This window comes from Marmota monax, unplaced genomic scaffold, assembly GCF_021218885.2.
Source record: "Marmota monax isolate L192 unplaced genomic scaffold, Marmota_monax_Labrador192_F-V1.1 WCK01_AAM20220418_F8-fsc00126, whole genome shotgun sequence".
Lineage (NCBI taxonomy): Eukaryota > Metazoa > Chordata > Mammalia > Rodentia > Sciuridae > Marmota > Marmota monax.
Window position 1 is genome coordinate 3350662 of NW_026695245.1, and position 13917 is coordinate 3364578.

The 13917-nt window shown below is 37.4% G+C and overlaps 1 protein-coding gene across 10 annotated transcripts in view; it reads left to right on the forward strand.

Moving 5' to 3' along the window:
- Osbpl1a (oxysterol binding protein like 1A) overlaps positions 1-13917 on the forward strand; it is a 220357-nt gene that overhangs the window by 125782 nt on the left and 80658 nt on the right. For all 10 annotated transcript variants that reach the window (XM_058578262.1, XM_046433512.2, XM_046433521.2 and 7 more), the window contains one exon: positions 4804-4966. In XM_058578262.1, the coding sequence (XP_058434245.1) occupies positions 4804-4966 (163 nt within the window). The remainder of the gene's footprint in view (positions 1-4803; positions 4967-13917) is intronic.

Sequence of the window (13917 nt, forward strand, 5' to 3'; positions counted from 1 at the left end):
GCTTTGTAAGTTTATGAAATAAAGCAAGTGTGTACTATAATATCGTGAGGATCTATTTCTATTCTTCATCATGCCTTAGACATGGGATCATAGCATAATATCCCTGGAACTTGGAGGTGTGTGTGTGATGTAGCCTGGATGTGGTGGATTCATTGACTGGCTATGGATGTTAACCATTTACATCTCACATGGGCACTCTATCCTTTACTTAGTCTGCCTTTCTGTTGCTATATCTGAATGCCACAAACTGGGTAATTTACAAAGAATAAAGGTTTGTCTTGACTGTGGTTTAGAGGCTGGAAAATCTTAAGTGTGTGGTACTGATATCTGCTCAGCATGTGAGAGAGCCTCCTTGATGGGTCTTGGCACATTGGAGGACATCATGTGGTGAGACAGAGTAGAGGTGTTACCTGGATTTTAACTTCTCCTTTTAAAGCCATTAATGCCATCATGGAGATTCTACCCCTCGTGACCTCATCTAATCCTAATTATCTCCCATAGGCCTCACCTCCAAATACCATTAACATGTGACTTTGGAGGGTTTAAGCCTCCGGTACATGAAATTTGCGGGACACATTTAAACTGAAGCCCTCTTCCTCCACCTAAACAGTGTAGTAGTTGAACTTGAGGGCAGAAGAGGTCTTATCAGTTATAACTCAAGCTTTTTTCTGTGGACCAGGGATTAAACCCAGGGACCCTTAACCACTGAGCCATATCTCCAGCCCTTTTTATTTCATTTTATTTTTATTTTGAGACAGGGTATTGCTAAGTTGCTTAGGGCCTTATTAAGTTGCTGAGGCTGTGTTTGAATTTGTGATCCTCTTGCCCCAGTCTCCCAAGCTGCTGGGATTACAGGTGTATGCCACTGTACCCAGCTCATGCTTTTTATCAACTATATAGCAAAAGCAGGGAGCCTACCTAAAATTTACATTTGGAAAAAAGTTTTGAAGTGAGAATACTATTAGGCCTATAACTACAGAAAGAGAAGTATCAGTGCTATTCCTTCACAGAGAGAAAATTAGGTGTTTTTAAACTCAATATTTAGCATTTCAAGTTTCTGTTACCTTCTTCATTATCAAAGCTATATGTGTAATAACAAAGAAGAAATGGCTCAGGATGATCTTGCTGAACCCACCAGAGTGCATCCAGTAGAAAGGGCTGCATCGGAATGACAATCAAGGCCAGGATTTCACCTAGCTTGTGATTGGATAATTATACACCGTGTTCTGTGAATACCAATATCAGATCACTTTTTAGTGGTATGTGTTTGCCAAATGATTTGATTTGATTTCTGCCTTTCTAAACTCCTCTGAAACAGGTCAAAAAACAGGGCCCTTGCTAGAATGAAAGTGTAAATGAGTCGTATATAAGCTGGCTACCACATGGCTTTTAAAAGATGGATTCTTTTGCTGGCAGAAGTGAATTTCCTTTGGAAGTGAATTTCACCTTCTAGCATGAAATGGGATAAAATGACAGACTACTTGGAAAGGCCTAAATTTGTATTAATCTTTCAGGGGCTACCAACACAGAGCATTGTATATGTTCATTGTAAAGGGTATAATGGTTCAGCCCTTCCATTTTTTTCCCTAAAGAGTTGTTTAAACATTTATGTTCACTTGATCATACATTGATTTTTGTTTTCTTAGTTTAAAATATCCTAATGTCGCCAGGTAGTAGTGGTGCATGCCTGTAACCCCAATGGTTTGGTTTGGAAGGTTGAGGCAGGAGGCTTGCAAGTTCAAAGCCAGCCTCAGCAACTTGGTGAGGTGCTAAGCAATTTAGCAAGACCCTGTCTCAAAATAAAAAATAAGAAGGGCTGGGGATGTGGCTCAGTGGTCGAGCTCCCGTGGGTTCAATCCCCAGTACCCAGTAAATAAATTAAATTTCCTAATGTAATTATAAACACTTGTTGGAGTTCACTAGTTTTATGAAAAAATTCTTTATTCCTTTTATAGTAACTAGGATAATTACTATGGTTTGAGAATTTTAAAAACCTAGTAATCAGTATGCACATGTTGCTATATAATGTCAATGCAGTGAGAGCCTTGCACCTGGGATTGTAATGCACAAATAAATGCACAAAATTTACTGTTTCTGTTACAATAATTTCTATGCTAGCAAGGGAAAATTTGGAAATGGTTCAAAGGTAAGATGAGTATTTTATGAAGTTGCACTCTTCAATATCTTTATTAGCAATTCAATACTCATTTTTAAATGCAAAATTTCCCCTAGGTATTTCTGAAATGTTGAGATTTTTAGAAGGTTTGAAATTACTTTGTTCCAGTAATCCCTCTGACTAAAAAGTGTTAATGGAAGTTAAGTATGCTGCTAGATGCTTCTCTAAAGCAACCAGAGAGTTCATTCATTACTTGTGCAATTTCTGTGCTATGTAGAGTTACTTTCTCATGTACATCCCTTAAATAATGGTAGAGATTACCATTTTGTGGGTAGTTTTATAGTAGTTTCTTTAGTTCAGTTGATCCTGTTAGGCTTGAAACTAGTAAGAATACCCTCAGATGAACTGAAATATAAAATCAAGGTCAGAAATAGGAGGTGAGAGTCTCTTCCTTTCCTGTTTCCCACCCTGTTCACTTTCTCTTGGGAACAAGTGGGAACAGATGTAGATGTGTAGAAGTGAAGTGCTGCTTATGTTAGATGGTAAAGGATTATAACTACATTTTGAATAAAATCTTGTTGAGGGAACTGGATATTTTTGGACCTTGATCATTTATTTGCCATTTTGCTGAAATCTGCTAGATAAATTTAGGTATTAAAATGTATGTATTTTTTAACTAGAGCGGATCATTTAGTTGACCTTCATTTTTAATATTTGAAAAGTGAAAAAGTTAAGACTAAAGAGAGTGGGCAGAGATGGAAGACTTTGATCTGGCAGTATTGTTTTTGGAATCTACAAATATAACAGTGCTGATAGATCTTTTCATTCAAAGGAAGAATCATTTTGGATGTTGTCCTCAAATCTAGATAAGTGAATTGTTTAAATCATCAGAGGGAGGAAGAACCATATTTTATTTTTTTAACTTGCTCTAAGCCATAGTACAAATATTTCCTCTTCTGGAAATAACTGTTTAGATTATAGGAATATTTGCCAAATATTTTTCAGTTTCCTAAAAATTGTAATTCTATATTTAATTTTTTTTAGTTTATGTCTCTGCTTATTATTGCTTACCATTAACAGCTCTAATAATTATAATCTCAATGCTATAAACAGTAAGGTACCTAAGGACTGGAACTATTCCCAAGATCATAAAGATGTAACCCTGCTTTGTGCTATGAATTGAGCATTCAATAAAATTGTATTTTAAGTGGTATCCAGCTCTCTTATTTAGAGTGGTGTACCTACTGTGCAGCTCTTAAGACCTCAGGGCCACAAAGGGCCCTGGAGTCAGAACAGAGACTGAAATGCTTCATCCTTGTTCATGGGGAGGAGAATGGGAATGTCAGGCAGTGAGAGGGTTAGATCCTGTGCAGTGAGGAAAGCAGGAGCCATTGTGAGAGTTCTACAGCTTCTAGAACCCAGGACCTGCACACAAAAGGTTTGACCTGGAAGAGGTATAGGGAGTTCACCCTGTCCAGTGCTTTTCCAACTGTGGGACTAGCTCCTGGGTTTGGGCCTCAAGGGTCCATGGGGAGGGGAGAAGAAAGTCAAAGCAGTGAGACTTCTGATCCACACCCAACATCACCAGCATGTTTCTGCTTCCTAAAATATCTTTTTTATATTTGATAAACATATTTTACTGCTAAATTTAAAAGTTAGAAGACCACTATGTTGATCACTGTTAAATTAAACCATTAAATGATAGTAGAAACCTCTTATAACAGGAAACCAAGGAAGAAGGATCTTCTGAGAAAGCATAAGATATAGCTCAAGTGGTAGAGCGCTTGCCTCACATTCACAAGGCCCTGGGTTCAATCCCTAGAAACACACACACACACACACACACACACACACATGCACACATGCACATTGCTACAGTAGATCTCAACATTTTTGGCTCCTATATACAGTGCCCTATTGGCTCCTAATCCAACCAGATTAAGGACTAAATGACCTGAACTACTAATACAAGATAGGTGAAACTCTTCCTACCAAGTCTAGTACATACTGTTTTGTAGAGATTAGGTTACATGGAGCTTTGAGGGTTTTAGTCATCTGCACAAGTCTTGAATCACATGCAAGGAATGGATGGTCCTTTGAAAGATGAAAAATCAAACCAGACTTTACACTGTCTGTTTTTTTTTAATTTTTTTGAGTATAGTAAGTTGAAGATGTGGAATTGAAGCCAAAATATTGAATTGAACAATTAAAATTAAAGTAGTTATATTTATTACTGGACAACTTGTTTTATTTGATAGACCTACTGCTAGGGAAGTATATCTTTTCTTTGATGTGGTAGACATTTTTAACATTAGAATGGCTCACATTATTTTGTTAAACCATCTTCAAGCTTTTTATTTCATGATTAATGTTGAGAAATACTATTTTTTTAAAAAAATATGTATGATTTCTGAATTGATTAACATGCTTCATAATCTAGAATCCTGATTGAGCTGAATTTGCTTGGTAGTTCTTAATCTGTTTTCATTAACTTAGCTGTTGTGAGAAAAAGCCCCATGGGAAGAACAAAATTAGTTTAGTAATTTTGCTCATTCATCCATGAGTATATAACATGACTGTTTTCGTTTCTGTTGTTTCAGTAGATATGAATCAAAAACAAATAACATTGTCTGAGTAAGTCTGTCTCTTGTCACTCTGAAATCTGTTGTCTATCTGTTTTCTTCTAGGTGAGGAATTTTAAATTGGAACAGGAGCAAGAAAAAAACAAAATTTTGTCAGAAGCACTGGAAACTCTAGCCACTGAACATCATGAATTAGAGCAGTCTCTGGTGGAAGGGTCTCCGCCTCTCAGCATCCTTAGTGAGGACGAGTTCTATGATGCACTGTCAGGTAACTGGAATCCTTCCATCTCTGTTGGGGGTGATTTATAGTCCACCATCTAAATGTCGTGTTAGCATGTTGTTACCTGGAGTTTCCCAGAATAAACACATGGATATATATTAGTATAGTTCTCCAAACTGCAATTTTTTGTGTGTGTCATGTAAGTAAGGAAGGCTTGGTATAAAATTTATTACTGAGTCTGCCTAGTATATGCTATACTAGGATTGGAGTGCTATTAAAATGGGACATATTTGACTTATTCCTTTGTTCAGTGACCATTTATTTAATACCTCCTGCTGCCAGGTGCTATCACATGTTCTAAGAAAGATGGACAGTTTCAAAGAGGTCGAAGAGTGAAGGATACAGATGAGTAACACTTGGTTACAGTTCAGTATGCTTAGTGCTGAAGTAGAGGTGAGTCCTTGATATAGCTGGAGCAGGCAAAAGGAAATGCTTCACTTTGACTCGGAAACACATGCATAGCCTGCCTGCAGTGAGTATGGACTTCAAGTCCTCTAGCGCTGACCAGCTTTGTCACCTGGGGCAAGCTTCATGACCTCTCTGGTTCTGAATTTCTATACACTTAAAATGGAGCAATTGTAGTATCTATTTTAGTACTTTAAGGATTAAATGAGTTCATATGTGTAAATAGTGCTTAGAATAGTGCCTGGTAGTACTGGCACTAAAAACTTAGAGCTATAGGTGGAGAGAGGAAGACAACCTAGAAGAGGAAGTACCAAGGAAATTTAAACTTGTGGGAATTGATTTTAGAAGTTCTGAGACATATGTGGGTGGGGAGAAGAAGCAAATATAGAGGGAAATAGTTGGAGATCAGTGAAATAGAGAAAAATTATTTTATAGGAGGAAATTAAATTCTTGTATAACAAGTGAATATACATAAATATGGGTTTCATAAAACTTGTCCGTGAAATCAGAAAACCTTTGTGTATGTGAAGTGAAGGATCAAATTCATAATAGGAAATGAAAGAGAGGAACCATGGTGAGAGAGAGAGTGGAAATAAGAACTAAAGAAGATTAGGCTCAGGAAGGTAAAGAAGGGTATGAGAATATAGGACAAGGAAAGGGGGTTGGTACTGTGTAGACTTAATAGAGGAGAGATCATTATATAAAACAGAAGCAAATGGCAGCACCATTCGCAGAGGTATGCCAGAATTAAAATAAGAAGAAAACATAATGTTAATAGCCAAATTTCGTAATAGAGAAAGATGATGGTGGTGGTGGTGCTGTCAGTTAAATATGAAACAGTGACTCCTACTAGGAAGGCAAAGAAAGATTGACAAAGTAGGTCTACATGACTGGGAGGCTGGAAGATAGCCGACACTGAAGACTGCTGAAATTTATTATACATAACACTGTGTCCCATCTGTTGGTGTTATGTCATGTACTCCTTATGTAAGGGCCCCCAAAAGGAAGTCATTCAGAAGTTTATGGGATTAAATGCATTGAGGTCTGAATATAAAAGATCTCAGGTTCTTCCACTGCTTATCTTTGTTATTCTTAAAAACAACTTAATGTTATTTTATTTAAAAACCCCCATGTTTAAGGTACTTTTCTAGTATGCACGAGATCCTGGGCCCCATCCCCGGTACCACAAACAAAACAAAGCATATTATTTTTTATAAATAATTAATTATAATAATACCAAGCCCAGTGACATTCTCCCTAACTGATCACACACTCTGCATCAGAAGTTCTTGTTAATATCCTGATATGTTCTCTTCTAGACCTTTGCTAAGCATTCACTTGTGTATGTATATATATATATATATATATATATATATATATATATATATATATATATATATATTTGTGTACATAAGCCTTTTTTTTTTTAAAGATGTACGTGGAAGTAGCTGTTTAATTGCTCTGGATCAGCTTTTTCAACTTGTTTTAGAAGTCTTTCCCATCTTTATTATAGCTCTAGCATGTTCTTTTAAAGGCTTTGTAAGGCCATACCTCTTTGTAAAGGCTTCAGTGTCATTGTACCACAGTTTCCTTAACCATTCTTTTTTGATAGACATTTTGTAGCTACTGTTACTTTTCTTCTTCATAGTAATATTTTAACGTTTTTCTCCACAATTATCTCCTCTGGGAGGAAGAGATAAAAAGAACTGCAGTCTTTAAGTCAGGACTCACAAGTCATTTCCATATCAAGAGCCAATTCACATTGTTTAGTGCCATTTGCTACTTCATGGATTGCTGTGTTGAGAAAGCTTCTGATGTGGAGTCCAAGTGCCTAGACTAATCTGCACATTCTACCACAGCCATAGGAAATGTCCTAAGGTCCCCTGAATGACCACCTGTGTTTTGTTTTATTTGTCTAAACTTATGTGGCCTTCCTTGTTTACCACTAAAAATATTGGGAATCATTTGGGATATTATAGAAAGTGAATTAAACTGAAGGGTTAGATGCCTTCAGTTAAAATTCTTTACCTACTGTTGACCTAGCCACATAATTCATTGAGATCATAATGCCATCATTTGGGAATGGCTTTGTCTTCTCACCACAGTATTTAGACATTGACCTCTGTTCCCACTTCCTCCTTCATTTCTATTAAAGAAGAAGAAATGTTACCCTGTAACTAAGGTCATTCCTTCCTCATTCCTTCTGATACTACTTCCTTGTGCCTTCCCAAACAGACTTGTTCAGTTATTGCTTCATTTACTTAGACTTTCCATATCATATAACTTTAACTACTATCTGGTATGGTTTGAATTGGGAATGTCTCCCAAAAGCTCATGTGTTGAAGGCTGGTCCCCAATTCAGCAATGTCCAGAGGTGGGACTTTTGGGAGATGATTGGATCATGAGGGCTCTGACCTCATCAGTGGATTAATCTACTGAAGTACTAATAATTTATGGCATTATTGGTAGAACCTGTAAGAGGTGGGGCCTAGTTAGAGGAAGTAGGTACTTGGGCACATACCCTAGAAGAGTATATCTTATCCTTGGCCCCCTCCTCTCTCTGCTTCCATGCTTTCATGAGCTGAGCAGGTTCCTCCCCCATGCCTTTCCACCATGATGTTCTGTTCCTTCTCCTTCCCTTTTAGTAGCACCCTTGTGGTAACTTTGAGTTCAAACAAATAATCCAGGATAATCTTCCCCATCTTAAGATTTCATTTAATCAAATCTGCAAAGTCCTTTTTACCATGTAAGATAACATACTCACAATTTCTGGAATAAGGGCCTGGATATCTTTGAGATAACCATTATCTTGACTACCACAACCCTGATCTCTTGGTAGATACCTATACTGAGCTGTCAGCTTCATATATGAAAGATGAATTCTTAATCTTCCTCTCAGATCCTGTTTTTTCTGGGATTGGCCTCATTTAAGTGATTCCTCTTTCATTTCCTGCAGGCAGAAACTGGGGGTCGATTCATGACATTTGTGTGCCGATTCAGGAAAATACAGTCCAAGGCCTGTCCATTCTACCTTACTATCATCCCTTGAATTTATCTTTGTTCTGTTAATCTAGGGCAATGGTTAAAGTCTAGGTCTTGGGGCTGGAGGCAGTTGGTGAATCATAGTTCTACCCATTCTTATACCCTTTGAAAAGTTGATTCAATTTTCTATGCATCATTTTTCATCATCAAATGTGTCATAGGATTATTATAAGTAATAAATATTTGTAGTGTACTTAAAATAGTGCTTAGTACACTCAGGGGTTGACATATGTGAGCTCTCTTTGTTACCTGAGGTATGGCTAGTTTTTTTTTTTAATTTCTTTAATTTTTTTATTTATATATGACAGTGGGATGCATTACAATTCATATTACATATATAGAGGACAATTTTTCATATCTCTGGCTGTATACAAAGTATATTCACACCAATTCGTGTCTTCATACATGTACTTTGGATAATAATGATCATCACATTCCACCATCATTAATAACTCTATGCCCCCTCCCTTCCTCTCCCACCCCTCTGCCCTATCTAGAGCTTATCTATTCCTCCCATTCTCCCCCTCCCTACACCACTATGAATCAGCCTCCTTATATCAGAGAAAACATTTGGCATTTTGCTTTTGGGGATTGGCTAACTTCACTTAGCATGAACTGATCTTGGCTTCCAGCTTTGCCCCATTGAACTTCATTCTGTACAGTCATCCACAACTACCCTTTTGTAGATGATACATTGTCGCTTTCCCCACCTACAGTCTTTCTCATGGCACCATGAATAAGATCCAGCCACCCCAGCAGGCTGCCTACAAGGCTCTTACCATGATCCAAACCCTGCCTGTCTGTTCATATCCATCTGTCCTCTTATTCCCCCACTCACACAGTCCACCCTAGTCTTTAGCTAGGCCTCAAAAGCAGCCATGGCACTAGTCAATTGGATATATAGCTAAATGAGAGCAAGCAAAAGTAATCAAAGCTATATCTCATTGGAAAGTTAATTTTAATTCCTGTAATCACAATAATGGATTAAATCAAGCCTGTCCTCATTGAGAATATATGAAAAAGTACTTAAAGATACTTCTCTTAAAATATTTGAAACTTGGGGGCTGGGGCTCAGTGGTAGAGTGGCTGCCTTGCATGTGTGAGGAACTGGGTTCAATCCCCAGTATCACATAAAAATAAATAAAGATATGGTTTCCATCTACAACTAAAAAAATTCTTAAAATCTTTTCACTAAATGTTCAATCTTCTTTTAAAAAGTTGCCAACTTGTGTCACTTTCTTTAAAAGGATAATTTTATTTACCTAGATTGAAAGTCCATGTGATTTCCTGTTTTATTTTATCATGTTCCTTTAAGCTTTTTTCAGACAAGCAGGATCAATGGAAATCTACTAATATGGTGGGTAAGACAGACCTTGATGCCAAGCCAACAGTGTAATATAATGATTTTCCAGCCCTTTGGGATCTCTTGAGAAAATCATTTTTTCACTGTGCTCAGTGACTAAAGATTTCATAAAATTCCATGAAGCAAACAGATTGCTTTCTCACAATTTGCATTTCATTGTGTAAAACATTTAAAAGGAGATACATTTAACAAAGCATCACATTTTGTCTTCATTTTTGTGTGTGTGTGTGTGTGTGAGTGTGTGTGTGTGTGTGTGTGTGTAAGGAATGAAATAGTTATGTCAAGCAAAATTTCAAATATAACTAAATGAACACTTTCTTGGAAAAGAGCTAAATGTTCATGCATATTGAAACAAAAGGATTTAACAAGAAACAAATGCTAACTAGAGTTTTCTGTTAAAAAAACTTCATTTTGCCAGCAAATAAAGACACTTTATGGAAGAAAAAAAGTGATCCTATTCACATATTTCTACCTAATTAGTTTCATTTTTTTTTTACTATCCTCATCTCTACCAAAGCTCTCAAATATCTTTCAAATATATCCTTTCCTAGATAGTCATCCTTCACTCCTCCAAATAGAGTTCATTCCTTTCTTTATTCCTTTAGTTTATATCTCTTTAATAGATATAATAATAGTGTTGTACTTGTCTCTTTGGGATGGGAAGGATCATCTTCCACTCTCTAAAAGCTTAGCCAATGAATATAGGTTGTTGAATTAATGTCATTGATATTTCTGTCCTCCTTGAAAATGTTTGGTAATCAATACAGATACAAGGTTATCAGTGGTACTTGCTGATTTTATGCATCAGTGGGGTAGGTGTGGATGAGTGGCAAAGGAGGAAGAAAGGATGAGATGATATCAAAGATTAAACTTGCTCAAGGAACTTGCAATCAAATTGGATCTATGAGACCTCATAGAGGGGTAAAGAAAAACTAAGGGAGAAAACTAAAGGTTCATGACTGTACAAGTCTCTGGTAATCATCTAAGGAATTATCTTTTAAATATTTATTACCAGTTAAATGATTTTATGACAATTATTTTTAAGTACTGATACTAGTCTGAGATAGCAGTTTTGTGGAAAATTCCTACCCTGTGAATATTATACGTTCAAAATGTTTTTCTTCCTGTGTGCCCAATTTCCATTTTAGAAACATGTTGAGATCAGTTGCTCAAGAAAAGCTTTCTTGCTAGGTTTTCTTCTTAATGCTATTTTGGTTGAAATATGCATGAATAATGCATAAAATCCAATAGTGTAGACTGGCAATACCAATAGATGGTTATGACATGAGGCTGAAGCCAGCTTTAGCATTTTTCAACAGTTATAAGGGCATACCTTTTAAATCATGTCTTTCTAAATCAAAACTTTCAAAGTGGGAGGTGGCAATGTAAGAACTTTGGTTGTGTGTGGAGGACAGTGACATGGGAACAGTTTTGAACTATGTTAGAATTTAATCCAATAAATGCAACAGGTGATAGCTGATAAAAAGTAATAACAGCTATAGTGGCAGTTTACATATAGAATACACAGGATTTGATGAAGGTCGTAAGTTTTATTGGTAAGAACTCAAAAGTCCATAAAGACCATTTAGTAAGACTTTGTTCATACAGTCCTTTATGTTCTATCCCCATGCCCAATATTCTCTCCTGTAGTTGTTTTTAAAATAGCTGTATATTTGTATCTGTGACTTTCCCAAGTCTTTTTTCTATACTCTGGACTGTCTAGTAATTTGTATTTCCCCTGTTGCTTAGCAGAAAACAGGTTAATTGGTTGATGTATAACATTGAGTACCAGAGAATATGACTTTACTATGTAGCATGTGGTACAATATATGTAGCATGTGGTACAATATTCAGAACAGGTCTCAAGAGCAGTGGAAGGGGCTCTTCATCTAGTTTGTTTATAGTATTGAAAACTGATCTAGCAGCTTACTCATACTGGTGTGTGTGTGTGTGTGTGTGTGTGTGTGTGTGTAGAGGTACACACTAGTAAATGAATGTAATTTATCCTTTAAGTTTTGGGTTGACTTTCTGGTTCATTATCACTTTAAAAAATGTTTTATTGACTAATGCTTCTATTAATGTTCATTATAAAACCATGTATATTTGGTATTGTCCTAATGCTATTAAGAAGGTCTCATTAATTGAAAATACTTTTTGAGTGCAGACTATGTGCCAGATGGTTTGTTAGGCCCAGGGATACTAAGATAATTAGATCAAGTCTCTGAAGTCAGTGAGTTTGTGGGCAAGCTAGGAGGAGAGACAGGCATGGAAGATAATCATGTATAATGTGATGAGGTATCTGGTCCTCCAGTCCACTATAGTTCCTCCCAAGATCAGATCCAGAATCTCAGTAACTACATCCCCTCTGTAATCCCAATTTTATTCATCCCACAATCTAACTACTATCTTCTGTCTTTTGACCCTCTCTCTCTAAAACCCTGACCTGACATTTCTTTGGCCTCACCAATTCATGTACTCCATGTTTTCACTGTTAGTCTTGTGTCCTCCCCTTCCTCCTTGCCTGGATTAGATTTCATGGAGTGATCACTTTCATGCCTGACTCTCCCTACATTGAACTCACCAAGCAGAACTCCAGCCTCTTCTTCCCCTTCCATGCCAATTCCCAAGTAACTAGCTGAGACTGGAGTCAAGTATAAGCCCCTGCTGATATCTCCTTCAGCTCCATGGTTGTTAATGTCTGCTGAATCTGTTTTGCTGCCCAGCAATCCATTTATGTTTTTCTAGTTAGTTCGTTCTACACACTTGCTTCATACTTCTGCTCTCTTCTAAAATTTCTAATACCTTCTCCTCCTCTCAGCTCCACTCGAGGACATTGTTTATGTCACTGAGAAATTTTTCTTTACCACTGCCAAAGCCTCACATGCAAGTACATCCCTGTATTCTGCCTCTGTACTTTATAGTGAAGAATACTTTGTCCCTAACTGAAACCAACTCCTCTATTTGTGCCCCTCTCACTCACAGAGGGACATTATGGGGTTCCCTTTCTCCCCAGGAACCAATCTGTCCTTGTCCCCAGCAGTATATTTATAAAAACAACCCTACCATCAACTTGACGCCACGTCACTTTCCCCTCCTGTCATTCTTCTTGAACACCCTCTGTATGTTTGTTCTTGCTATGGCACTGCAGTTTCTCTCACCTGGGCCTTCAGTGTCCTATGTTGCCTATTGATGTGGTCCTTTCTCAGTACTCTTCTTGTGCTTAGGCTATGATCATTGAACCTCTTCTCTCTTCTTTCTATACTGACTCTCTAGATCTTTTGTACTCAAAGTATGGTCTCTGGAATAGTAACATAGACATCACCTGGAGCCTTGGAAATGCAGAATCTCAGGCACCAACACACACCTTGCAGATAAGAATCTGCATGTTTACAGATCCCTAGGTAATTCCTGAACACATCAAAGCCTTTGCAGCATTGCTTTGGATGACTTCATCTTATCCCATGCTTTTAAATATAGTCTATATTCTGGTAACTCCCAACAATTTTGTATCCCCATTCTCATTCTTCTCCCTGCATTCAGACTCGTATCTAAATATCTATGTATTCATTTAAGTGTCTGATTGGATCTCCCAAATGTCCTAAAATGCCTGCAAGAGAACTCGTGATTCTGCTCACAAACCTGCCCCTTGCACAGTCTTCACATCGTCATAAATAGAAGTTCTGTCTTTCCACTTCTTTAGCCAAAGCTGAGAACCTTTGGACTATCCATCATAGACTCTTACTTATTTTTCTCTCATATTAAATCCAACAATTCTTATCAGATCTGCCTTCAAAAGAGAGCAGAATCTGGTCAGATCTCAGAATTCCACTGCTCTCACACATAGGCTGAGGCCCCATCACCTCTCACCTGGGTTATCACAGCAACTGTCCAAACAGACTAGCCTCCAGGTTTGCATCTTATTTCTCGAAGTATTGGGAGCATAACATTCATAGAGATCCTTTCCAAACATGGATCTGTATTGATCCTCTGCACAGAACCCTTTGATGGCTTTGCTTTTTAGCCAGAATAAAAGCTGCAGTCCCAGGTCACCTGACCCTCTCTTACCTTCCTGAGACCTGTGTGACCTCTCAGTCATGCTCCACCATCCCACTGACCTCAGTGCTAGTTT